We start from the raw sequence: 27,261 nt of genomic DNA on the forward strand, positions 1-27,261 counted from the left end.
TATAGAAAAGCAACCTGCCTGTACGCTAAGGTAACGCTTTAAAGCAACGGAAATGCCTCGATTTAATGTTTCAGATATCCAAGATCGAATGTGGATCGCCGCAACACATCTGACAATATGAGCGGACGCCGATGTTTCTCCGCGCTCCGATGGTTTCATCTTTGGTCCACAATACCACTTGCTTCACTGACATACGAGGACTGAGACGTAAATAGCCGATAGAGTCAATATCAAACCAATCCACAAATATGAACATTACGTTTCTTAACAAACGAAGGCTGGACTGTACGTGTGCGGTGCTGTTATGGCTGCATACGGCGATGTGGATGTGGTGTTCGGCAGCCGAAGACCATCATTTCAGCGTTGAGGTAAGACTGGCCCAGTATCCACATCAGCATCTTTTGCTTTAGTCGTGGACATGAATAGGCAGGGATTGACGATTAGCGTTTTATTTTTAACTGAGATCTAAAGCAACATGACTGTATTTGGCAGATCATAAATAAGTACAAATAGGACATTGCACATTGAATTGCTTGGTCCATCTAGACCATGTGCAGTCTGCATATGTGTTGTTGTATGTACAGCTATTCTATTCTATTCTATTCTTTATGCAAAGTATTCAGAGGAATTCAATATTGTATTCTAATTTAGTCTTCCATTCCGTTTTGTCATTATTAGTACTGAGTAAACATGAATGAATGCAGTTGAAATTTATTTTAATACTCCAGCTGCAGAACATGTATTGTATTCTATTCCGAAGACTGATGGGACAGAATTGGCATTCATAATAGAAATTTGAATATACTTTATACTTTAATTAATGCACACTAATAGACATTTTAAGGCATATGCAGATCCGCACATCGCATATACAGACCTCACACATAAGCATAAAAGACATGGACAATCAGAGCGATTGCTCCTTCCTCTGGTCCGAACCTATTAAATCAGCCTTGAGATAACAATCGCACACTTTTGCCTGGCCACGCAACGATCAGCGGGCTGATAAGAGAAACAAGACTTTGATTTCCATAGCAAAGCTCAGATTCTGACTCCTGCGATAATGCAAAGCATATAAAGATTATGTAAGTTGCTTAGCAACTCTCCCCTAAACTCCTTTGGGACAAAACGGGTGCAAATGTGATGTTTAGTGATGCTGGCAGCGCTGGTTGACATTGAGAGAATTTGTCACCCGCTCGGTTCTGTTTTGCTGGGAGACGAGAGAGTTGTCGAGGCCGTTGTGCCAGTGGACATAGCAGTGTCATGATAATATTGATGTTTTTGGAAGGAACAGGCCGTGAGGTCCCAAACTGAAACCACCAGAATGCTGATCGCGTAGTCTTCACAATAGACTTTCTTAGTAACCGCTTTCATTGTGGACTCACTGCCACCCATGTAGCTCCTCTGTGGTTTCAGCTTGCTGGCAGGGCTGCAGTGGTTGGCAGCAGTTGTGAGTTGAGTGTACAGGTCAGTTGTCTTTGGGGGAAAAAGAGATGTGTGTGTGGATATGTGCGATGAGTAATGGCTGCTTGAAGGTTGGAACTCTGATTCTGAACTAGGAATAGACCACAGAGCTCAAGGTTCAAGGATTTAGCACTAAAATCAAGATTGGGCCCTTAAGGGCATTAATTACCCCTGTCTTCCACATGCAGGTGTAAAAGAAAAGTCTAAAATGATATCACTTGTAACACAACTATTTATTCATAAAACCGATAGCAGGCTTTTAATAACTGTTTTAAACAACAAATTTGTCAACTTAGTACATTTTAGAAATACTCCTAGATTGTTTTATCAAATAAAAAAATCCATACTGTCTGTAATATCTCTCCAGTGTGTTGTCAAAAGATGTGATCAATGAAGATATAATTTGACAACACCATATGGTTGTTTCTGACATCAGGGGAGAGTATACACTCCATTCTAATTTTTTTATAATGCCGTATTCTACGAACAAACATATTTTTGTGTATCTCCTCTCTATGGATTCATTGACCACAGAAACACAAATTATATTATGTAAACATAGCACATATTGCAATATTGTAGTAATATTAAAAACATGCAACACATTGACATTTTTTATCTTGAGTAAAAAATGGAATTTGTGTGCATGAAATGAAATGTCTTTGTTGGAGAGAGTCTGTTTTCCTAGATAATAGTTTATGTCTGTGTTTATTCTTAATTCTATCAAGGTTAAGAACTCTCTTTCACAAACATATTAGCAACAAATGGCAGTAATGCCAGTTGAGAATGCTCAACACACATGAGCCTTCTGTAGAAATTTCAATATGCATACGTTTCATTAGCACATTTTAAACATTGTTTTGCAGTCAGGTCATTCAATAGAAGCCGAGCATCCCGTCCTCAAGCTGAATTGTCGGATTGACAGCTAGCAGCTACAGAGGAAATGTTCTTGCATGCCCCACAGCTACAAAGCTCTGGCTTTGTGAGGGGCATTTTGGCGGATTTCTTCTGCCACAGTCATAGTGGAAACATGCCGTCTTTCTCCAGAAAAATGTGCTTAACCGGAAAACAGGTATTATCAGAGACGTACTTGTTAGTCAGAGAAATGTTAACTAACAGCGATATGTATGGCTTGTTGTTTTCATTTTTGGCATTTTATTCTACTTTAATAATAAAGTATCAGTGAGAAAATAATTTATCAATATTAATCTGATTATGTTAATCTTTGGTTCTTTGAAGGCTTTTGAGTGAAAAGTATACCCCAATTAACTACTGTACATAAGTACTTGCAGTGATGTGTTCAGTGATGTCAGCGCAGACTATAGTTTTCCTACTATGTCTTAAAGGCGTAATATACCGAATACGTGTTTTTCTGTGTCTATATGATTTAAATTGCCCATGCATGTATTAGACACGTAAAATTGCTAAACTTGAAGTGTCGGAACAAAAGATGCATTTTATCTAAGCGAATGCTCACCCAGACCTGCCTGAAATGCCTCGTGCAACCAGATTGTTTAACCCGAACCGGCCCGACCATTCATTACAGTTACATTTTAAGCCTGAACCCGACCCGAACCCAAAGTGCATTTAACAGCAAGCTTTGTTGAAATATGCTGCATTTTATGACCGCCCTCCTCTGATTAAAAGTAACGTCAGCCCAGCTGAACTGAAGTTGCTCTTGCTGCTGGAACTACTTGCAGGGATGCTAAGGATACAACGGGCCAGTCTTGACAGTTTTCCTGACTTTCCCTGCATCATTTGGAACTGTAATTTAAAATTTAACTGTAAGTTTTATCGCACTCATCTTACCAAGACCTGCTGTGTTGTGTCAACGAGGACAAGAGCGAGAGGCTGGAGCACATATGCAGAACAGTTTATGCGAAAAACAGTTTTGTGTGTGTGTTTTCACGCAAACTTTGTATATAGCGTATATATAGTTTTTAGTTACAAACCTGTATCCGCCCTGAAACCCGCGAGTTTTCCGGGCCTTGTCGGGCTCGGGTTGGGTTGCAGACCTGTAGTATACGCAAGAAAGGTGGGTGTACCTGTCAGTACAATTGCTTTGGATGTTCCAAATATGGTAAGAGGGATAACACTTCCGTCACACGCATGCAGTATTTGACCAATCACTTTGTACTGGCCAATCATAGCACACCTCGCTTTTCAGTGCGATGAGCTCTGTAAAAAATCTGGCCGTTTCAGAGAGGCGGGGCAAAGAGGAGATACAAACATGCACGGCATATGAAAAATTCAGAGTTTTTGAACCTTAAATCGTGTACGTAAATGTCCTCTTCTGTCAATGATTTAGGTGATTTGCAGTTGATTTTTAGGTTTATCATATTGACCTCTGTAAGTTTATCGTATTGACCTCAGGCTCAAAAATCTTTTGATGTGTTTTATGTATTTACCTGCTCTCTTTCTCCCTCCCTGATGTCATCCATGCCTGGATGTTTGACAGGGCTCATATCCAGCTCTCCGACCTCTGTAATGGGAATTTTGTAAACACATTCATTGATTGGTTACCCTCCCGTGCAGTCTCTTCTGCTCTCTGCCGACATTGACAAATTATTAATTCTCATGCACATACTTTTGAATGTACAGTACATGATAAACAGTTGATGTACCAAAAGGTTGATTGGATGTGAATAGAAGCAAATGAAAACTAAAATATGAACTGCATTGACTTCAAGACTTCAAATGAAAGATATTCTTAGACTAAAGCTAAATAAGTCAAGTTAAAAAGCAACATGAGAATACATTCATGGAAATAGATCAGAATCTAAAAGATGCTAGACGGTTTCATCGGATGCACACGCCTGGCCCAAAGTTAACTTCCGTTCTTTGTTTGGTTATAATATAACAATTTATTTTATATTTAATTTATATTATATTAATTTATATCAATATTTTATTGTTTTTAATTGTATTAAATTACATTAAAACTACTCAATAGTAATTACTCCACATAACGTTTGTTCATGTAAACTGTCTAGAGATGCATCTGAAGCTGCCAAGATGTCATCAGGTTTATAAGTAGTTATATCCAACTTTTAAAGTTTTTACAGTTGTATCTATTGAATTAACCCAGTAGGCAACCACTTAGCAACCACCCATAACAACCTAGCAACCACTTAGCAACACCCTTGAAACCATCTAGATCACCCGATTAAATAAAACAAACATGCAAATAAAACAACATGCTATAATCACACAGAAACCGTATATCTAACCACAAAAGGGTGCAAAAAAATTAATGTGGGTCTCAAACCTACAAACCACACTAACATGGTCACACCTGATTAAAGCATAAAAGGGAGTGTTTTTCTCAGCAGTGAGTGGCAGAGAGAAAGACAGAAACACCATTGAAAATGTAAGGGGGATTAGTTTCTGTATCCCTGGTTGGGTAGTGTGCTCATGGCAGTTGGTACCATATGTTGAAGTACAAACCAGTTGAAGTGCTCTGAGGCTTTGCTCCTTGCTATTGGTCAGTTCTGACAGCCTGGCCATCATCATAATCTCTTTACCGCTCTCAGAATGGATGTAGAGGAGCTGATATGGCATCTTTTTTTAAACAATGAATTGTTTGCCTGGAAACAGTGGCATATTTTTGGACGCAAGTACATTTAAACATACTGAATGCTGTAATTTACTTCATTGATTGGCTTTTGCTGCAAGATGCAAATGAGAGATGTGAGAGAGAAATAGGGAAAGTGAGAATGAGCAGGAGAACAAGTGAGAAAATTCAACAGCGGAAAAGAGAAGAAAGACGTGCGGGAATAGATTAAATTGCACCCTAACAGTTATGCTAACATATTACAGCATATAGCATTTGCATTTTGCAGTGTATTTTAAGCAGACACATTATAAATTTGACACAGTCTCATTTTTGTCTCAGTGAAACTGTCATGAGCTTTTAGAATCTGCTTCAATACATCATGTTTACATTTCATATTTTAGTGGTTATGCTTAAAGTATCTACAGAAGGATGTTTTTCATCATCATCTCGTCATGTTCTTTCTTCCTCTGTCTCCGCCATCTGCTTGAAACGTGGCAGCAGGTTCTGTGTAATGATAATTTTCATGTTGTCATGGCGGGGTGAGATTGTGACAGGACGCACACCAGCACCTAATGACTAAGCACTTTGAACATCAAGGAATCTGAAAAGCAGATAGTCTTTTAAACAAAATGCCATGTTTAAAATGTCTGCTGCATGCACATATTGTACATTATGTATATTACAAGCGATAACCTTCCGATCTCTCTTGTGAAGCCAATATGGAAGTAACTTAAACTGCAATTCATCAACTGGCCACTATAGACTGGCTCTAAAAGAGAATATCTTTAAGCTGGGAAACTTTACAGCGGAATAAAAACATGTTTACAGCCGGAGCTTGTTACAAAAAAATTATTTGGTCTATATACTGGCTAATTTTACCCTTTATAACATATGTGAGGAGGGTGAATTTTTTTAACTCACCTGTTTAACTTTTATCAAGCTTTAAAACTCTTTAAACTAGGTGCGTGGGCACTTGAGTAACCAGCAACCAGGCTGAAACCACTATACCTCAGCTCCAACCACGTCCCAACTCTTTCCCCATTTCGATTATCCGGATCGGGAGTGACGCGCTGCTAAAATGGCGACTGGCAACTCTGACCACTTTAAGCTTCAAAACAGCTCCCCAGAAAACTACGGGTGACATCACGGACAGTACGTCCATGTTTTCTACAGTCTATGGTAAAAAATCATGAAAGTATACTCAGCAAATCTTGCTGTTAATGGAGGGAATAACACAGTCACCCAGAAAGACTTGAAACATTTGATGATATTTTTATATTGTAATGCATTCTTGTTTTAATTCTGTCTCATGTTATACACAGAGACACCTTTAAATAAAGCCATTTGTAGGTGGAAGTCATTTGTAGGTTGATTTGCAGTGGGTTTCTCTTTAAGGCTGTTTTTGCTGTTCAGTTTGTTTACAGCGTGAACAAATTGCTTAAAGGGACAGTTCACCATAAAATAAAAATTCTGTCATCATTTACTCACCCTTGAGTTGTTCCAAATCTGTAAACGTTTCTTTGTTTTGATGAACACAGAGAACGATATTTGGAAGAATGCTTGTAACCAGTTGTAAACAGTTATTGGCCACCATTGACTACCGTAGTCGAAAAGTCAAAACTTTGCTTTCCTAAATTATACAAAATATCTAATTTTGTATTCAACAGAACAAAGAAATGTATAAAGCAATTTTTCTTACTATGGTCAATGGTGGCCAAGAACATTTTGGTTACAAGCATTCTTCCAAATATCTTTTTCTGTATTCATATTCACAAATAAATGATCCAGACAACTTAAGGGTGAGCAAATGAAGACATTTTAATTTTTTTTGAAGATCATTTTTGGGTGAACGGTTCTTTTCAGCAGTAAATAAAATATAGCTATCTAAAAGGTTTTAATATATAAGAGGTGATTTTTCTCCTGCGTATTTTAATACTATATGCCTATCTGAAAGAGATCATCTGGCTTATTTGAATGAAATTCCACTGGGCTTAAATGTTGCATCAAAGAAAGTGTTGATTAGTCTAATTTTCTATTACATTGCCTTATTTATACAAAAACACGTGTGTGTTTACCAGCAAAGGAATCCTGGTCTTATTTGACAGACATTGAGTATATTAATATGGAATGATTTTTCTCAATAATGTGCCCCGGCTTGGCCGAGCTCTGTATTTTTACTTTCACAAGAGTGTAATTACAACACCCAAAGGATGACAAAGTTGCTTCTATCTATGACTCTTTATCTCCATGGTTACACCCTGCCATATCAAACCCCTGCGGCTCTATAACACATCTGTGTTTTCTCCATATAAATTAGTAATCAGCACTTGTGTTTGTTAAGGGCGCAGGGGATGATTAGTGTTGGAGAATTGCTTGGCACTTAAACCATTGTTGGTTTCTCATAAGAACTGCATAGATATACAAAAGACCTACATATATTTAAAAATGAACATACATTTCAGACATTCTCATTATTTTTAATTTAGATTTCCTAGATTTAAAATATGGTCACAGACTTTTAGACCCTGCTGTGTATACAGATTTATATTGATTTATTGATCGAAGTAGTCAAGGCACTAAACGCATTCAGGTTGTCTTTTGTTTATGGTATGTTCTATAGTGTATTAGACCTCAAGTACATTACCTTAAAAGCTCTTTCCAGTATAATTGTTTGGAATGAAATGATCTTGATACACACACCATCCCTGTAGAATAGCATGTAGGATGCATTCACTTTGCAACATCAGGGAGTTCTCAAATGTGCTTATGCTCATACATTTACGCCAGCACTGTCAAGTTCTATCTATATCTACATCTTGAAGTCAGCAGTGCTATCATTCTTTGAGAATGGAAGGTCAGTGAGTTTTTAGCCATTATTTGCTATGACTCAAGATGACTATATTTGGCCCATTGTTTGATTCTATGAGTTAGGCTGTGAAATCACTTATGCTAAGCATTTGATGGTTAAACTATTCAACTGCTTTTTCTTGCAGGCATGGTTACAGAGGTATGGCTACCTTCATCATACACAACCTAACATGGCTGTTCTGAGATCAGCTCAAACCATGAAGTCTGCTATTGCTGCTATGCAGCGCAAGTATGGACTCAACATCACAGGGACTTTAGACAAGGACACTATTGAGTGAGTACTTCTTAGCACACACTACATTCATGCTATTGCATAAATATATCTCTTTTTTATACTGGAGCAAACACATTTCATTCATTATCTTTAATTAGATTTGTTTTTAAATAAACATTTATTTGTTAGTTGTTATTTTAGTTTTATAAATCACATTTTCCCATCTCAGGACATTAAACTATTAGCCACAGTCCTAGAAATGTTATACTCAAGAAGATACAAATACAAAAAAATCGAATTTAAGAGTTGCAACATTTTTTGTACTGTTTGTTTAGCATGATATTTCAGTGCCTCTGAAAATGAAAACGTTATGTTTGACTAAGCATGTTTTCTTATTAATGTTTTTATTCTGCCTTTACAACGTTCATTTTACGATTAAATGTTTATTGATGACCAATAACTACATGGCCCTGTTTTTTACAATTTATAATTGGTAAATAATGGTTTCTAGACACTGTGATCAGTGTTGTGAATATATTATCTGTCATCTGAGCATCCTTTGTTAGTTAATTTGTAAATGATGAAGCAATAACTCTCAAATGCAATCTGGAATGTAGTGTGCAGTAGACGCTGAACCACTCACAGCAAAACAGTTTTTTTCAAAACAAAGTTTGAAATGACACCGTGGATATTGTGATTTTTGATAACTTTGATTTGGTGTCTTTGATATTGGCATGTGCTTGTGTGCAGTCTGTGGTGTACTTTGAAAAGTTTTTCATTCATCTTCTATCTCTGCAATGCATTGATTGACTTTATTGACTACCCTGGAATGAAGAATCACTATAGAAGAATAGATTAAAGTCCACCCTGTTTACTTCTATCTAAAGAGCAGCAGCTTTGGCTAACCTTGTTTTTAATATTATTATTTTATAAACGCCAAAAATAAGATCACACCTTTTCCCTTTTAGTTGGATGAAAAAACCCAGGTGTGGGGTACCAGACAAGTATGAAAATGTGTCTGGATTGCGAAGGAGGAAGCGTTATGCACTAACTGGACAGAAGTGGCAACGCACATATATCACATACAGGTGAGAGAAATGTTGTGCAGATACAGAGTTGTTTTAGCAATTTCGTTTGGTGATGTGGTACAGAAATGCCATTTAAAAAGTATTAAATAACATTTAAAACACGCAACTTCCTTTTAAATAAATCAAATAAATTTACTTTCAAAACATTTATAGCCTATTCAAAGACTATTGGTGTTTTTAAAAAGTGTACACTGTACCTTAAGTCAGTTTAAAAATGTTTTATTGCTAAAAACTGAACATTGTTGTTCTTATCACTTATTTGTTTTACACTTAAGGGTAATGATGTCACTTCCTGTTCATATGGTAATTGTAAATGATAGAGTCATTATTGAGTTAAGATCACTACTGAAGTTCAATTGTTAAAGGATGAAGAACAGTTTACTGAATCCTGATATGCTGAAAAAGGAAGACATCCCCATACAAACTGCTCTCTCTCCGCCATCATATATCCTGCCCTGCAACGGAGGCACAGCCAAGCATATAATAACCTCCAGCATTCACTCTTTAACCTTCAAGAAACATATTTGAATTCCGCTGAGATTACCTTCTTAAAGGCTTGGAGAAAATAGAGTGTTCTCTCACCTCAATTTAGACTTTCCTGGTTACAGCAGGCGATAACGAAAATGATTTATTCAAATCCTGCTTTTTTTAATTGATAGGTCCCCTATGCAAATGGAATGTAAATGAAGGCAGGCTTGGCAGTGAGTGACTGGCCTCTATAGAGAAGAGTCAGCTGAGGCTTTCTGGGCCTCTCGGTCTGTTAGTAGAAGATAAAGAGTTCAATGTGGATAGTTCAGCAGAGATGCCAGTCTCGGGGCAGTTTGCAGAGTTCACTTCTTAACTTCCTAGATTACAAAAATTGCCTTTAGTTGCTTATTAAACCTGAATAGTTCCATTAAAATTTGTCATTTCTGTCATTATTGATTCACCCATATGTCGTTTCAAAATAGCATGATTATCTTTCTGCAGTTTAATACAAATGAATGTTTTTGAAAACATCATACAAAGAAAAGAGAACATGGAGTGCTTCTATATTGTCCTATTATATTATCAAATTTTATATCCAGAAACCCTTGATTTTGATATATTATATAAAACACAGTGATGGACATTTATTAAAAATTGATCACAATCATTTTAAAGGTCCAGTGGATGAAATTTAGCGGCATCTAGCTGTGAGGTTGCGAATTGCAACCTACGGCTCAATCCTCCCTCCCCCCCTTTTGAAGCACTACGGTGGCTGTCACAGGACTTTGGCCCGATTCACATTTCATGTCTAAAACCGCACGGTTTAAACGTGAACCGCTCTGCTCTCTCATGCGTTGCGTCTAGAATTACGTGAGCAACCACGTTGCTCCCTATTTGCTCAAAAGACGTGAACTGTAAATCAGGTTTAAGATGTTATTTTCGCTTTGCTGAAGGAAATAATGTATTCACAAAACGCACTCAGTAGAGCTGTTTGGCCATTTAGGGCTACTGTAGAAACAACATGGTGAATTCCATCCAAGGGGACCTGTGGTTTATGTAGATAAAAATATCTCATTGTAATGTAATAAAAACATAACACTTAGTTATGTAAGGTTATATTATATCGGATGTCTGTCAAAAGATCCTCCAAAAAATTGCATATGACCATTCATTTTGGAATCAGAATCTAATGCTATACAGTGTTATGGAGCGTGTGATTTGTTATATTTTGCTTGAATGTAAATATGCTGTACATACTGTATGTACATAGGCAAGTTACATTTCCAACCATTACCGCAGTGATAAATTATCCGTCTGCAGCAGCCTGGGTATTGATCATTTCTCTTATCCAGTCATGAGAATGAAATTATAGCACAGGTTATTCATCTGCGTTCAGTGTGTGTCAAATTACTGTGTTACAGTACTGTAACAAAGCCCTGAGGCAATACAAACACAAGCTAGTCTCCCACAGCAATAATACTTCAAATCGAGTTGTTTTATAAATTATGATTTACATTATATGTGCGTTCACAAGCCTTATGTATTCTACCTTCCAATGATTTGTTTTGCAAACCTAGACCAAACCATCAGTCGCAACTTTAGCTTCGCAAGAGATATCAACTATACTGGTAAATAATTCATGTTTACGTTTAAAATTGTTTGTTTGTTTTGTTTTCCAGCATTAAAAATGTCACTCCCAAAGTGGGTGCGCGAGAAACCCACGAGGCTATTCGTCGGGCATTCGATGTGTGGCAAGGTGTCACGCCATTACGGTTTGAAGCAGTGCCGTACAGCGCTCTGGAAAGCGGCAAACGTGATGTGGACATTACCATTATATTTGCCTCAGGCTTTCACGGCGACAGCTCTCCCTTTGACGGAGAGGGTGGCTTCCTGGCACATGCTTATTTCCCAGGACCGGGCATAGGGGGCGACACGCACTTCGATTCGGACGAACCCTGGACGCTGGGCAACCCAAACCATGATGGTGAGAGAATGGCAGGTTAGGCTACATTTTTAATTTCAACAATTAACAAAAGAAACAAAGTTGCCGTTTCAGCTGGTTATGCAATTTGAAAAGGTTTGCAACAAACATTAGGAGTTATATCCACACTGGAGGCATTATTCAAAAATAAATTACCTTAGGATTTAGGAGGAAGGCGTATTGTGTTGTAGCTCAATGAAACTCATTTAGGCAATGTAGTGCTTCATTTGCATGCTGGAATTAATATTTTTATAAATTGTGCCATGTGTGGCTTAACAAACTGAATATGACAGTGTTGGTATATGGATACTTGTTAGTGTACATGTCAGATGTCAGCTTTGTTTGACATGTAGTATTTGCAATACGGTTACACCCATTATATGAGAGGTAATCTGATCAGCCTGTATACTGTGAGGCACATTTAAGAGGCACTCAGCTCTAATTACCTGAGGCCGGGTGCATGCAAAGAGCTTTTTAGATGATCATCTCCCTTCACTGAAATGTCTCGGCCGATGGTAATGAATAACTGTGACTATGTTCTCCTCTGGCATTTTTACTGCCTGCACTCAGGAGACATGGCTGTTTGTTATGTCACTGTCTTTGGTGTAAGGCGTGCCTGGCATTATACCGTCCCATGTTACGGGACTCATTAGAATGACCGCAGTCCATATGGACAACACGATGCATGGGTTTCTTTATATTAATCTTCCAGAGCTGTATGCTTACTGTATTCACACAGCTGTAGCTGATATTAAGAATTGTAAAAGCTTTGGGTTCAAAGGTCTTTTTGTGCAAAACAAGTTTTGAAAGTTTTATAATTTACTCACGGCAGAGATGGCTTTCAGTGAGGTATTTTTCCTCTTACTCAAGTACAGTCAATTTTTCTGTGTTTTTTATCTCTATGATCTAAAACATATACAGGATCATATTTTTAACTCCACCTTTAATAGAGTAAGCTACTTACTTAAGCATATGAAAAATGCAATAAAAATACTTCTAGATTTTATTGTATACTTAAGTGTCAAAAGGTCAACAACAAACATTTATTTACCTTATGAAGTGGAGTGAAAAGTTATATTACTTTATAATATCGGAAGTATAATTTTCCAAGTAAAAACACTGATAAAGTGCAGATATCTGAAAATGTACTTAAGAGGAAAAATTCTTCACTATCCTATCCACCTCTGACTCGATGTCATGTTGTTATGACCTTATGCGACATTCTTTACAGTGGAACACAAAAAAAAGAGGGTGTGTTATTGATGTTCGAATTTGCATTTTAAGATAGGTTCTTCAGGAAATACTTTTTTTCCGTTTGCAAGAATATTTTGCATAATATTTCATTCACTGGATGAATGATATTTATAATTACATTGTGTTGTATAATATGACGCATAATAGGAACGGTCTTGGTTTCCAAAGCAACTCCTGCTCACACACTGAACGCACACACACACACAAAGTTTACACCGAATGTAAAGAGAGACTTGAGTGTGTAATATCAATGGAGTTATAAACATTTTATGGTAAAATATACAGATTAGTGGTGGGCCGTTGACTCTTATCGCGCGATAAAAAAAATGTCGCCGTTAATCTATTCTCAAAGTTGGGTTGGGAGCTGGGTCTATACTACGCAAGCTATGATGACTTTCACCTTGATATTTTAGCGCGGATGTATACCAGCTTAACTGCACTGTACGGGGCGAGAACGAGATTTTTCAACTCGCGTGATTCGCGTCATTCGCGGAAGCAGAAGCCGCCTCATCATCTCATAACCAGGGCTTCATTCGCGCGATTCGCGCAGCAAGTAGGTCTATGGCTCTTTGCATTAACATATAAATCACTCGCGCTTGACACGCCATTCGCGTTTGGTCTGAACACAACATAACGTTACTGTGAAATTACCGCATCAAACGTGACGTGCTAACATGGGGTTTGCTTCAGGGAATATTAATTTTTAAGAAGCTTCCCAATATAAACATCGACAAGACTAAGGTTGTTTGCACCTTGTGCAATGCGGAATTGGTTTAAAAAAAAAACTTTCTCTCAACAGGTTCTGGTCTAGCTTTAGTTGAAACCAGTAACTTTGTATTGAGATCTAATGTATTATGGCTCCTGTATGACATATCGCTTGTTGCTCCCTCACTCTTTGTAAATCGCTTTGGATAAAAGCGTCTGCTAAATGACTAAATGTAAATGTACTGTAGGAGCTCTTCCAGTCTCAAGTACCACCTAAACGGAAATCATCCCTTAGCTAATGCGGAAGTAAACACAAGTTCATTTTATTGAACATAATTTAATTTTCATCACCAATTATCATAGTAGAACAGCTTTCTCAAGCAGTTTGTGATGCATTTTGGAAACAGGAGAAGAGCCCCTGGTCTAATGCGCCACCTGGCTTGAGAAACCCGTTCTCAAAGACTTACTTTTAGTCATTATTTGGGTAGCACACATATTCTGAATGCCTTCGGCAGAATTCAAATGAGCCATTTTAATCTAGATTAATCTAGATTAAAAAAATTAATCTATGCCCACCACTAATACAGATGCACCAATATATTAGCCAAAAATTTATATTGGTAGATAAAAGCAACTAACGGTTATTGACTGATAGTTTAAAAACAGCCGGTGATCAGGATTGATATATCCTGTCACTCAAAAGAGGACAGGAAAATGCAATGAATGTGTACTCTGCATAAAGAAAATGTTAAGAAACATCAACAGTTTGATGTTTAATATTAGCTAATAGTCAATATATGAATTAATAACATTCAGAAATATTTTGAGAAATATTTGTGTAATTTTCAGACTCAGTATCTGTAATGGCATATATCACTCTGAATAACCGGTTATCTGTATTGCTGGAGAAGTTTAGTATTGGTGCATCCCTAGCAAGAGATCTATAATCTTGATTCATACATTCAGACTTGTATATCTTGATTTTTAACACTCTCTCTTGTCTTTCATCTGGCGCGTGATAAACTGAAATGTCATGCAAATTTCAAAGATGTAATACTTGAGTGTGCACACAGGCACATAGTCAAAGATGAGTATCAGATGAGTCCTAATGTTTTTTAACGCAAAAACAAAAATCCGAAAGAAGAGCAATATGTTTGTGTTTTCATGACTGTTGTTATGTTCTGTAGGCAATGACCTGTTTCTAGTGGCGGTACATGAACTTGGTCATGCCTTAGGACTGGAACATTCAAATGATCCTACAGCTATTATGGCTCCGTTCTACCAGTACATGGACACGGATAGCTTCAAACTGCCTCATGATGATCTACAGGGAATACAGAAAATATATGGTGGGTTTCAACTCCTAGTATTATGATTCATTGTTTTTTTTTTTACAAAACTGTTACAAAACTCATAATGGCATTTTATTCCTGTTTGCAGAACAGTTATTTTTAGTGAAGCATGTAAATGAAAAAAAATCTTAATTATTTTATACAGGTCCTCCAGATAAAAACCCACAACCCACAAGATTACTCACAACTGCCACGCCTCCCCGCCTGCACCCTCAGTCTGACCCTCGAAAACATGACCGCCAGGGTCGCCCTCATCGCCCCCCACAGAAGTCAAAACCTGCCCATCCCAACTCCAAACCCAACATCTGCGATGGAGGTTTCAACACTCTGGCACTCCTACGGCAGGAGCTGTTTGTCTTCAAAGTATGAGTAATGAACATTAAAAAAGCAGAGAATTCATTCATATTAATACTGTGTTGCCTAATGCTGGAGTGCTTTCATTAGGATCAGTGGTTCTGGAGGGTAAGAGATAATTCTGTGGTGCCTGGATACCCAATGCAAATTAGTTACTTCTGGAGAGGTCTGCCTCCTAAGATCGATGCAGTCTACGAAAACAGTGAAGGGAAGTTTGTCTTCTTCAAGGGTAAGGCGTGTTCGTCTAAGTATAGACATATTGAAGCGTTTAAAAAAATGTTCACCTGTTATTTACAGTATTTGTGAAAAGTATAGTTTTATTAGAAGATCCTCTGACACTATTATAGAGCAGCTTCTGTTGCAATCTTTAAGAATCGTCTGAAATCGCATCTCTTCCGACTTCTATTTCTTTTCTACTCTTCAAAAAACGTATCTTTTTTCAACTTCTAACTTAGCTCTGTATACTATGGTAGGCTATATGAGACCAGTCTTTTTGATTGCACTTATGCTTTTTATTGTCCTTATGCTGTGGAAATTCCTTCCATTGTTTACCCCATCTGTAAGTCGTTTTGGATAAATGTTAATGTAAATGCCCTAATGTAGATTTCTTTTCTCTCTAAGGGAACCGGTTTTGGGTGTTTAAAGACACCACTCTTCAGCCCACATATCCTCAGGACATTACTCTTTTTGGCAGTGGAATGCCCACACAGAGCATTGAGACAGCAGTTTGGTGGGAAGATGTGGCCAAAACGTACTTCTTTAAAGGGGATAGGTCAGTTTTATAGCTTCTTGTAACAGCGTTAAGTGGCACATGTGGGAAATACCTTTACTGGATCGTTCCAGAAATACCTGAGATCATCCTTTCTGTATTTTGCTCTTCCAGGTACTGGAGGTACAGTGAGGATATGAGGACCATGGACCCCGGCTATCCAAAACCCATCACTGTGTGGAAGGGCATCCCAGATTCGCCTCAGGGAGCATTTGTGGATAAAGCTAACGGTACGTTTTTTAGATTTTTAGGGTGAGCAGACATTATTAGGTTGCTATTTTTTTAACGATAGTTGCAAATTAGTCAAAGAAACATAATAAACACTATAGCTGTCAGGCAGAAACCTTGTATGTAAGTGGAAAACGTTTTTAAGTAACACATTATATACTTGAATATGTGTTTATTTTTGTCTAGAATTAACAAAAAATAAATAATCATAATAGTTATAATAACCCAAAAATGCTGTTATTATAGAGCAAAATTTTGTAGCAGTGACACCATAAGGCCTTTCAGAAAAAAGTCTTCCACCAAAGAAGTTAATATTAACAAGATGCGCCACTGCCATTACAATGAATGGGAAGAAGGGAACGTTAATATGGCATTATGTTCACAGTAAATGAAGCAATGTCTAAAAAGGTTATTTTTAGAACAATTTAAGCTTAGGAAACGTCTTGGTTACGTATGTAACCTCAGTTCCCTGATGGAGGGAACGAGACGTTGTGTCGAGAACGACAGATGGGGTTCGCCCTTGAGAACCAATCAACTCTGACTACTATAGAAAAGGCCAATGAAATTTGGCGAATGCAATTTGCATGCCGGGCTCCGCCCCCGGAAATCCGGTATAAAAGGAGGCCGGCGTGCAGCATTCACTTACCTTTGTTCTGAAGAGCCTGAGACCTCTCAAACTGCAGCAGAATACGATACGTGTTCGTGGCATAAGGTACACAACGTCTCGTTCCCTCCATCAGGGAACTGAGGTTACATACGTAACCAAGACGTTCCCTTTCTGTCGGTCTCTCGACGTTGTGTCGAGAACGACAGATGGGGTTGCCTATGGAAAACGCCACAACGCTGTATCGCGTCACAATCTCTAGCGAAGCGACGGTAACAAGCCTGGGCGTGTCATCTCGAAGCTTTCGTGAGACTGTAACCTTCCAGTGTGGTGGTCGGGGGGTTCCAGAGCTTTCTTGGGGAAAGATGGGTACAGCCCTGACCGGTAACTTTCACGGACGGGGCCTTAGCTCTCTATAGGCGAGAGGCCGTCCAGATCAGTTTACACCGGGTAAGCGCGACTCTTAATCAGAGAAGCGCTACAGAGGCCACCTCCTACCCGTGGGGAGGAATATGGTGGATATAGGTATGGTCTCGTCCTTGGAGGAGAACGCATGGAACGTGCGGACTGAGTAGTTAACCGCGAGGTGGAGGCCCACCTGGGGAAGCTCATGGGTTACCAGGAGTGGGAACCATTCTCATGAGGATACATCAGACGGAACAGCCCACGGAGGGGGTGTTACAGACGTCCGGTAGCACTAGGTCCGGTTAGAGCTATCTGTGATAGCTCACATGGTATCCCGGCCTAAGGGGGAAGGCTGCTCTGCCCAGCCAGCCCCCAGGGGCTGCTTGTTTGGTGATGGATGGAATGCCTATTCTTAACCAGTGTCTGGGTAAGAAGGGAGGCTGGTGAGGTACCAGTTTCTTAGCGATGTGTTCGGGTAAGAAGAAAAGGTAAATAGCACACTGACCCAACCTGTTAGAGGGTGGAAAGGTGCTTTCGCAGGCATACGCCCCCCCGGATGCCAGTCCTACATGTTGCCACGCAGGACGTGGGCTGACACCGGGTTTACGCGAAGGTTGTTAACCCTTGCGAAGGTGTTTGGGCATAGCCCAACCCGCAGCTCTACAGATGTCTGCTAGAGAGGCGCTTCTACCAGTGTCCAGGAGGTGGCTAAACTCTCGTCCTTGGAGGAGAACGCATGGAACGTGCGGACTGAGTAGTTAACCGCGAGGTGGAGGCCCACCTGGGGAAGCTCATGGGTTACCAGGAGTGGGAACCATTCTCATGAGGATACATCAGACGGAACAGCCCACGGAGGGGGTGTTACAGACGTCCGGTAGCACTAGGTCCGGTTAGAGCTATCTGTGATAGCTCACATGGTATCCCGGCCTAAGGGGGAAGGCTGCTCTGCCCAGCCAGCCCCCAGGGGCTGCTTGTTTGGTGATGGATGGAATGCCTATTCTTAACCAGTGTCTGGGTAAGAAGGGAGGCTGGTGAGGTACCAGTTTCTTAGCGATGTGTTCGGGTAAGAAGAAAAGGTAAATAGCACACTGACCCAACCTGTTAGAGGGTGGAAAGGTGCTTTCGCAGGCATACGCCCCCCCGGATGCCAGTCCTACATGTTGCCACGCAGGACGTGGGCTGACACCGGGTTTACGCGAAGGTTGTTAACCCTTGCGAAGGTGTTTGGGCATAGCCCAACCCGCAGCTCTACAGATGTCTGCTAGAGAGGCGCTTCTACCAGTGTCCAGGAGGTGGCTAAACTCCGTGTGGAGTGAGCCCTCACTGCCAATGGGCATGGGAGATTCTGAGATCGGAATGCCGTCGTAACGGCGTCCACGACCCAGTGCGCCAGCCTCTGTTTGGAGACAGCCTTCCCCTTCTGCTGTCCTCCAACAGACACGGAGCTGGTCAGAGCTTCAGAGCTCTGGGTGCGGTCCAGTACGTACTGGACACAACACTAGTCGGGTTGGGTCTTCCTCCCCTATGGGGAGCGCCTGCAAGTTCACCACTTGGCCCCGGAGGGAGTAACGGGAACTTCTTGGGCACGCATCCGGGCCTGGGTCTCAAGATAACGTGAGAGTTTCCAGGTCCGAGTTCAAGGCAATCCAGGGACACGGAGGATGCTCGGTGGTCCCCTACCCTCTTGAAGGAAGTGAGCGCCGTCAGGAGGGCCGTCTTACTCTATGAGGAAGATCGGAACCTCCGAGGGGCTCTTTGGGGGGCCCTGAGGCTCCCCAGGACCACTTAGGGTCCCAAGAGGGTATGGAGCGGAGATGAGGCGGATTCCGCCCTCTCGCTGCTTAGGAACCTGGTGACCAGGTCGTGTTGCCCTAGAAACTTTCCACCGACTGAGTCGTGATGAGTGGCAATAGCGACTACATACACTTTCAGTGTGGAAGGGAGATGTTAGTCTCCAGTCTCGTGAGAAGGGGAACACAATCCTGATCAAGCACCTCAGTGGGTCTTTCTCGTTGAGAAAGACACCAGGACGAGAAGAGGCACCGTCTAGAGGCGTGTAACCGCCTAGTAGATGGGGCCCTAGCCTGGGTGATGGTCTCAGCCGTATAGGGGGAGTAGCCATCTTAGGATCTTCTCGTCCCGTCTAGAGACCAGACATGGGTGTTCCAGAGGTCTGATCTGGGATGCCAGAACGTGTCCTTCCCCTGAGAGAGCAGGTCCTCTGTCAGGGGAATGGTTCAGGGGGAGTCGCTGTCCAGAGCATCGGCTCTGAGGCCAAGTGCGGTTAGACCGGTGTGGTGTAACCAATAACACTTGGTGCTCCTGCTCCCTGACCTTGCACAGAGTCTGTACAAGAAGGCTCCTGGGGGGGGAAGGTGTGCTTCCGCCCATCCCGCGGCCAGCTGTGCGCAAGGATATCCGTGCCGAGGGCAGGGACTATCAAGCGGGCAAATGGTGGTGTTACGGGAGGTGAACAGGTTTTACCTGGGCCTACCCGAACAGCCTCCAAATGAGCTGGACTGCACGGGGGTGGAGTCGCCACTATCCACGAGGCATAAACTGGCGAGAAAGCACGTCGGCTGTCTAGTTCAGTTTGCCCGGGGTGTGTGGCCTGCAGGGAACGAGTCACCTGTTGACTCCACCGGAGGAGGCGTCGAGCAAGTTGTGTTTAGCTGCTGTGTGCGATTCGCTACAGCTATAGTGCTGTCCTCGGAACAGCACGTGTATGTCTCGCACGAGAGGCCGTAGCCTGCTCAGTGCAAGTAGCATAGCCCACAACTCTTGGCAATTGATATGCCAGCGCAGGCGGGGGTTCGTCCAACACCCCACCTGCGTGCCCGTTGAACACTACACCGCACCCCTGCAGGGAGACTTCAGTCGTCACCACGACCTGCCTCATAACCTGCTCAGAGGGACCTGAGTCCGTCGAAAAAGTCATAAAGACTAGGGGTTATGGTGCGTCGGCAGCAGGGCGGCATCACCATGCGCCTGCTGTCGGTGTGCCACGCTCTCCTCGGAACTCGACTCTGAAACCAGTGTTGGAGCGGTGTCATGTGCATCAACTCGAGGGGTATTAACCCGCGAGGACGCCATGTGTCCCAGGAGCCTCTGAATTGTTTCAGGGGGACCGCTGTCTGCCTAAAATGTTCATTTCAGACAGTTCAACACTGGTTGGGCACAACTGCGGACAGGTGTGCCGACATGGTGACAGAGTTGAGTTCCATACCGAGAAAGAGGATGCTCTGCACTGGGGAGAGCTTGCCCCTCTCTTGGTTGACCTGGAGTCCCAATCGACCTAGGTGCCGGAGCACCAGGTCCCTTTGTGTACATAACAGATCTCGCGAGTGTGCCAAGATAGGCCAGTCGCTGAGATAGTTTAGTACCCGCTCGCCTTCCTCCTCTCAGGGAGAAAGGGCGGTCAGGGACAGACCGAAAGGGAGGACTCTGTACTGATATGCCCGCCTCTCGCACGCGAACCGTGGGAACGGCCGGTGTCGAGGAGGATCGAGACATGAAAGTAAGCGTCCTTCAGGTCGATTGCCACGAACCAATCCTGACACCTCATAGATGTCAGGACGCGCCTCTGTGTGAGCACCCTGAATGGCAGCTTGTGAAGGTGCTCTGTTCAGGGTACGCAGCCTTTGGGGGCAACCCGCCGTCTTTCTTGGGAACGATGAAGTGCGGGTGGTGACCCACTGAACATCTTGGTTTTGAGGGACGAACTCGATGCCTGTTTTGCCAGAAGGGTGGTGACCTCTACCCGAAGCACGGATGCGTCCCTGCCTCTGACAGAGGGAGAGATGATGCCCCGAAACTTGGGTGAGTCTCTGGCGAACTGGATCGAGTAACCAAGACGGACCGCCCTCATTAGCCAGCGAGACAGTGTGGGCAGCTCTCGAGCTCCCAGGGACTGTGACAGGGTGACCAAGGGGACGGTCTGCTTCATCATTCCCACGGGGGTGGTTCGTCGGCTGGCGGAGCTAACCATGTCGTGGGGAGTCCCCGGAGGGAAGGTTTGCTCCGCCTACTTACCTGCCTGGCTGGACAACGGCATGCACTGTTGGTTTGAGAGTGGTGACGGCTGTCGTATGTGTACGACCTCACGCCTCGCCAGGGTGTGAGGTCGGTTCGCCGAGCACAGTCCAGTGGATTGTGCGATCGGCTGCAAGTAAACCCGGGGAGAACAGAAAACTCAGTGAGTAAGTGGGCGCCAAGCCCTAACAAGGGCCCGGCTTTGGTGACGAGGCAGGAGTCGTCCCGTACCGACCGATCAGAGCCGTGGCTGTGAAGGTTCGGGCCCGATGTTGTTCTCCCTGGGGTCTTCCCGTCAGTGTCCCTTCTCGCGAGGAGGTTGCTGACGGGGTGGAGGTTTCCCCCTCGACCTCTGCTTCCGGGGTGCCGCCTGTGGGGGCACAGGAACCGGAGCCGATGTCGAAAGGGTCCTGGGTTGCAGGGAAGCAGACGTCACGTGAGATCTCGGAGGCCTGTAGGCAGCCGAGTCGCGGCGTGAAAAAAATGTGGTTAATTGCCACTGTCTGCTTCGCCCTCAAAAAAATGCTGAGCGCAGTCCTCGACGGTGTTACCAACAACCCACCCTGCGAGATGAGTGCATCAAGAAAGCGGACTTCCTTGCTGTCACTCTTCTGCACAAGGTATAGCCGGGGGTGTCTCTCCTGGACCACTACCGTGGACATCGTCCGACCCAGGGCCCGTGCCGCCGCCTTAGTCGCCCATAGAGCGCTGTCAGCGGTGGCACGGAGATCCTGCATTATACCCGGGTCGGCCTTACCCTCGTGGAGCCCTCTCAACGCCCTGGCCTGGCGGACCTGCAGGATGGCCAAGGCATAGAGAGAGGAGGCAGCCTGGCCCGCAACATCGCAAGCTTTCGACACCAGTGATGCCGAAGTCTTACGTGCTGTGGACGGTAGGAGTGGTCGATCCCCCCCCAGGCGGTAGCCGTCCGCGGCACAGGTGCACCGCGGGCGGACGTTCCACCCGGGGGATCTCGACGCAGTCCTTGGCTGCCTCACCATCGAGGGAAGTAAGGGAGCCAGAACTGGTTTCACTGGAACGGTGAAGGGTCGATGAGGGTGCCGCACCCAAGAGAACAGCGGGACATGCCGCGCTGGAGAATGCTCAGTCAGTCCTGAAAAGGACTTTTAGAAAAAAAAATCTCTAACACCTCCGGAACCGCCGAGACGCCCAGGGGAAGGTCGCTGCAGGAAGGGACGATCCGCTGTAAAACGTCGTAGCACCAGCGTGTAGTTGTAGAGGATTGAATCCTGAGTTGTACTCATGAGCGATGGCTCTGAAGAACAAAAGGTAAGTGAATGCTGCACGCCGGCCTCCTTTTATACCGGATTTCCGGGGGGCGGAGCCCGGCATGCAAATTGCATTCGCCAAATTTCATTGGCCTTTTCTATAGTAGTCAGAGTTGATTGGTTCTCAAGGGCGAACCCCATCTGTCGTTCTCGACACAACGTCGAGAGACCGACAGAAAGGGAACCCAAGTTATGGTACAGTTCATGTCATGTTTAATTATAGATAGGAAATATGCTGTTGAATTGTGATTTTTGCAAACTATTTAAAAAAGATCTGCCTTCCCCCATTCAAGTAGATAGCACTGTGGTCTTGTTATTAACTGCCCAGAGGCATTGCAAACATGGCACAACTTATGTAAACGGACTTCGCTTCCACTAAGTACCCTTTCCGTCCTGAAATACCCTCTGTGGTGTTAACTTTAATTGGCTGGATCTGGAGGCGCTGAGATTTAGAGTTAGTATTTGTACTGACAGAAGAGAAGAGCTTTCTCTGAACTAGTGTTCTTGTGAAGGTTTGTCAGTATTGAGTCCTTACCTGCATCTGCAGTAGCTGGTGAACTCAGAACTCCTTCACTTTGATAATTGGTCTCTCTGTGGCTTTTCCCTCAAGTTCACGCAGGAGTGTTTCAGGGACTGCATGTTCTAGGCAACATTTGGGTGCGGCATATATCCATTTCCCAACACTGACAACTGGGCTGTTTAATCCCTAGAATTTAGTTTTGTTCCTTTTCTTGATGTATGTGTTTGTGTGTTTTCATTCATATGGAATGCTCATTATAGTCTCAATTTACATGTTGACGATAAGAAAAAATATTCTTTCTCATATAATAAAGGGGACATTTCCATGCTTGAGTTTTTTGTTTGTTAAGAAATCACCAGTAGCAAAGTACCATGGTATCCCCATGTTTCTTATGTCTTGTGACCAAAAAATAGATATTGGAGTACTATGCAAATTCAGTACATGCCATGGAGGAATGTTGCATTTATCACATACAATAATTTTAAACTGCTAACTGTCACAAAATGTTTGGCGAATGTACATTAAATATACACATTCCAAACTTAAATGATTTAAATAAATTCATGCTTTGGAATGGATCCCTAACGTTTCCTTTTAAAAATTATTGCTGACCAAAAAATGTAATCATAAAAAATAATTGAGACATTATTTTAGATCAATTACTGTTTCTACATAATTAAAATAATTATAATAGACTGGTCAGGTGTGTATTTTAGAGAGTGTATTAGAACTTTACAGTGAACACACACTGTTTAATTCACATAATTGTTTACTACTTACTAAATAATTACAAATATTTGTATGTTTACCTAATTCACTAAATAACCATAATATATCAAAGTGTGTCATAGCAACAAATAATAGTGAGGTTTTATTCACAAAACAATATAAGTCTCACAATCTTCTCCTCTCTCATAAGGCTTCACCTACTTTTACAAAGGAAAGGAATATTGGAAGTTCAACAATCAGCGGCTGAGAGTGGAACCTGGTTACCCCCGCTCCATCCTTCGGGATTTTATGGGCTGTGATGGGCTACCGGCCGACCCAGACTGGGACTGGATTCCCCCGCAGGAAGAGGATCCACCGCAGTACGACCACGATGATGTGGATATTGTGCTGAAGCTGGAGAGCAGTGGCGGGACGGAGAAAGCGGTGGCCATCGCCATCCCCTGCGTCCTGGCCCTGTGCATGATGGTCCTGTTGTTCACCGTCTTTCGCTTCAAGAGGAAGGACACGCAGCGTCACATACTGTACTGCAAGCGCTCAATGCAGGAATGGGTCTGAGACATGGACTTTCTGCTCATAAAACGGTTTCTTGAAAAACCTCAAGAGGTGTGGGGTTTGAGTAATCGACAAACTTAGGTGTTGAGTGTTTGCGCTGACACGGACAACATGAACGAATAACGTTCCTACACGTGGCAATGTGTAATTTTGTATGGTTTTGGACCTTCGGCTTTGGGCGTCCATTTTGGTTGTCGAAATCCTCTGCAGGAGTAAACTGTTACTCTACAAACCATACTGTACTTTTCAACTGACTAGAGAATTATATCATGTGAGGTGTCACTCTGAAAAAACTTGCTTGTGTTGAAAAACTGATACCCAAACCAAATATGCCCTTAGTGTCCAAAGAGGATCGCTTCGTTGACGTGGATATTCTGAGATGACTGGCTTCTTGATCATCCTTTGAGTTTCATTCAGCTACATTCACCTTAAAAAAAACATGATCCATCTCGGAAATCAGAATGACCGTGTCAAAGTAAATATAACATTGGGGCTACCTGCAATATTTTGTTGAATGCCTTAATCACATGCAGAGTTTATTTTTGTGTGTATAAGTGTACGTGTGAATGTGACTCTTTCCTTCATCTTTGGTGGTGTTTTTTGCTCATCATTGCTCTTTTGATTCATGGCTGACTGAAAATTGCAGTAAGTTTGCAGTAGGTGCCACTGACTGTTTAAAATTTTGATTGAAACTCAGATTCAAAGAATACACAGCTGCTCATCACATTCGCACTACTCCACAATCCAAAACTGCAGCATTGAAATTGCAGCATTAAAATGATCTTTAGCAAAAAATACCTTATTAATCTTCTTGATACTCTCAAGAATTAATGGAATATCTAAGAATTATATAAAAGAAAACTGATATTAGCTTAGTTTGCGATGCAATATTTAGACTAGATTTGCATTAAAGGGCCGGTGCTTGCAATGCAAAAATAGAATAGTTGGTATAGTAGGTTCTGTGTGAATGAAATGCAACATCAGAACTGCTAAGCTGTCATCATGCAGCGCAGCGTCTTGTTTTTCTTCTATCTGCGGTGCATAAGAAAAAGCTCAGAGTGATGCTGTCATGCACAGTGAATATAAATGGTTTAATACAAATACGCCAGACTGACAATAACGGTTGTGATGTTTCAGGCTTTAAATTAAAAAAAGTTAAATTAAATATGGTGTCTGCCTTATTTAAAGCAGGTTAGAATGGGCCAATTGCAATTTAGAACTCATTGTCAATTGCAAGTTGACTGTCAACTAATATAAAAGTTTAAAACAAAGTGATTTTTTAATGGTTTTTTTAATTCAAATGGTTTAAGAGTTTTTGAAACATTGCCACCTTGCAAGCACTGACCCAGCGTTTACCAGATAAAGGCAATACATGAGTCCTTTATACATGCTGTTATAAGTGTTATAAGCTCTGTTGGCATGGGTTTGGGTATAATAGAATTTGTTGCACATCTGCAATCCGAACAATATCCTGCTTATTTCTGATTAAACATGCTGTGAGCATGATCATTCTCAACAGAGTGTATCTAACACTGAATGCTGTTCGATTTTTCTTTTGACTGTCTCTTTGACGTGCAGTATTGTGTTATCGTCTTATGCCTATTCTCATGTTTTTATGAACTGATTTCGTTTCTAAAGTGTATAATGGACTACCATACCATCAGCATCAACTCTCTTCCAGTCATAAGACGTGCTCATTGATCTGTAACCTGTTGTTTTCATCATTTACAGAAGGACCTCCTCGCGTTTCAAGGTCTCTTGAGTATTGGATGTGTATCTGAACATGCTGTATATATCTCATATAGTGTCTTTATTATAGACACGAAAGGCAAATTATGCAGTACACCAATAATAAGATATTACCTATTATCACATGTGGTGCGTGAATCATTCTTGTGAACTGACATTTTAATTAAATGTAACAGGAAACCATGAATCATTAACATGTAGTTTAAAGCTGAAATCCATGAAATCAGGTTGTTTGGACGATACGATTAAACAATTAAAAATGATTGCTGGCTCAAGCGAAATGTTGTCTTTTTAATATCACAATTCTGTTTTGTGAGAAACACGATGCAGTTATTCATCACACTTTAAAGATTTTCCTTTTTGCAAGACAAAGTTTTGTGAAGGTCTCTAATTGCAGAGGTTAAAAACCAAATGCACACCAGCAATTTTCCCATTCCTGATACTTTTCTACAGGCTGCGTAATATGAGCATAATTTTTCTGAGTGAACTCGCCCGTTCCACAATAATCTATAGCAACGCTAATGGTTTGTATCTCTCACCCTTCTTCACTTCCTCACCCTGAAAAGCAGTCGCTTTCAAAATGGGTCATATTCACGCCCTCCATTTAGTGTAGTACTGTGTGATGATGAACCGAGAGCATCTGATTTAAATGGGTTTGGAAGTGAACAGATTGTAGGTGGATGGGTCACTACATCGCAGAAGAAATATACACTCAGGGATTTAATCATCTGATCCAACTAAATACATACTCTTTCAGGAACTCAAGAAAGAAAACCATCACACTCACTGTGGGTGGTGGGATCTTTCATCTAGGCCTGAAGCAGTTTGCCAGTGTGTGTGTGTGTGTGTGTGTGTGGGTGTGTGCGTGCGTGTGTATGTGTGTGTGTGTGTGTGTGTGTGTTTTAAAGTCAGTTTAGGCTTTCCCGTAGTACAATCAGTTTAACATGGTGCTAGCAACACCAATGTCATGTGTTCAAACCTCACTGAAAGTACAAACTGATCAAATATAAACACAAGTTAGTGTAACACTGAAAGGATGTGGTAATACAATCACAAGCTTGAAAGCAATGCTTTAATAAA

General features: G+C 41.9%; 1 protein-coding gene across 2 annotated transcripts; it reads left to right on the forward strand.

Annotated features, from left to right (window-relative positions):
* On the forward strand, positions 1-26,426 carry mmp16b (matrix metallopeptidase 16b (membrane-inserted)). 2 transcript variants are annotated; one of them, XM_056744285.1, is made up of 10 exons: positions 1-368; positions 8,014-8,162; positions 9,071-9,190; positions 11,338-11,657; positions 14,786-14,947; positions 15,096-15,313; positions 15,395-15,533; positions 15,926-16,076; positions 16,188-16,303; positions 24,071-26,426. In XM_056744285.1, the coding sequence occupies exons 1-10, from the start codon at positions 249-251 to the stop codon at positions 24,433-24,435; spliced, it is 1,860 nt and encodes a 619-aa protein (XP_056600263.1). In that variant the 5' UTR covers positions 1-248; the 3' UTR covers positions 24,436-26,426. The 2 variants fall into 2 exon arrangements, with proteins under 2 accessions (XP_056600263.1, XP_056600264.1); XM_056744286.1 differs by having other exon boundaries at positions 11,338-11,642.
* Positions 26,427-27,261: the final 835 nt, after the last annotated feature.

The sequence above is a fragment of the Triplophysa dalaica genome, chromosome 3, assembly GCF_015846415.1.
Source record: "Triplophysa dalaica isolate WHDGS20190420 chromosome 3, ASM1584641v1, whole genome shotgun sequence".
Classification (NCBI taxonomy): Eukaryota; Metazoa; Chordata; class Actinopteri; order Cypriniformes; family Nemacheilidae; genus Triplophysa; species Triplophysa dalaica.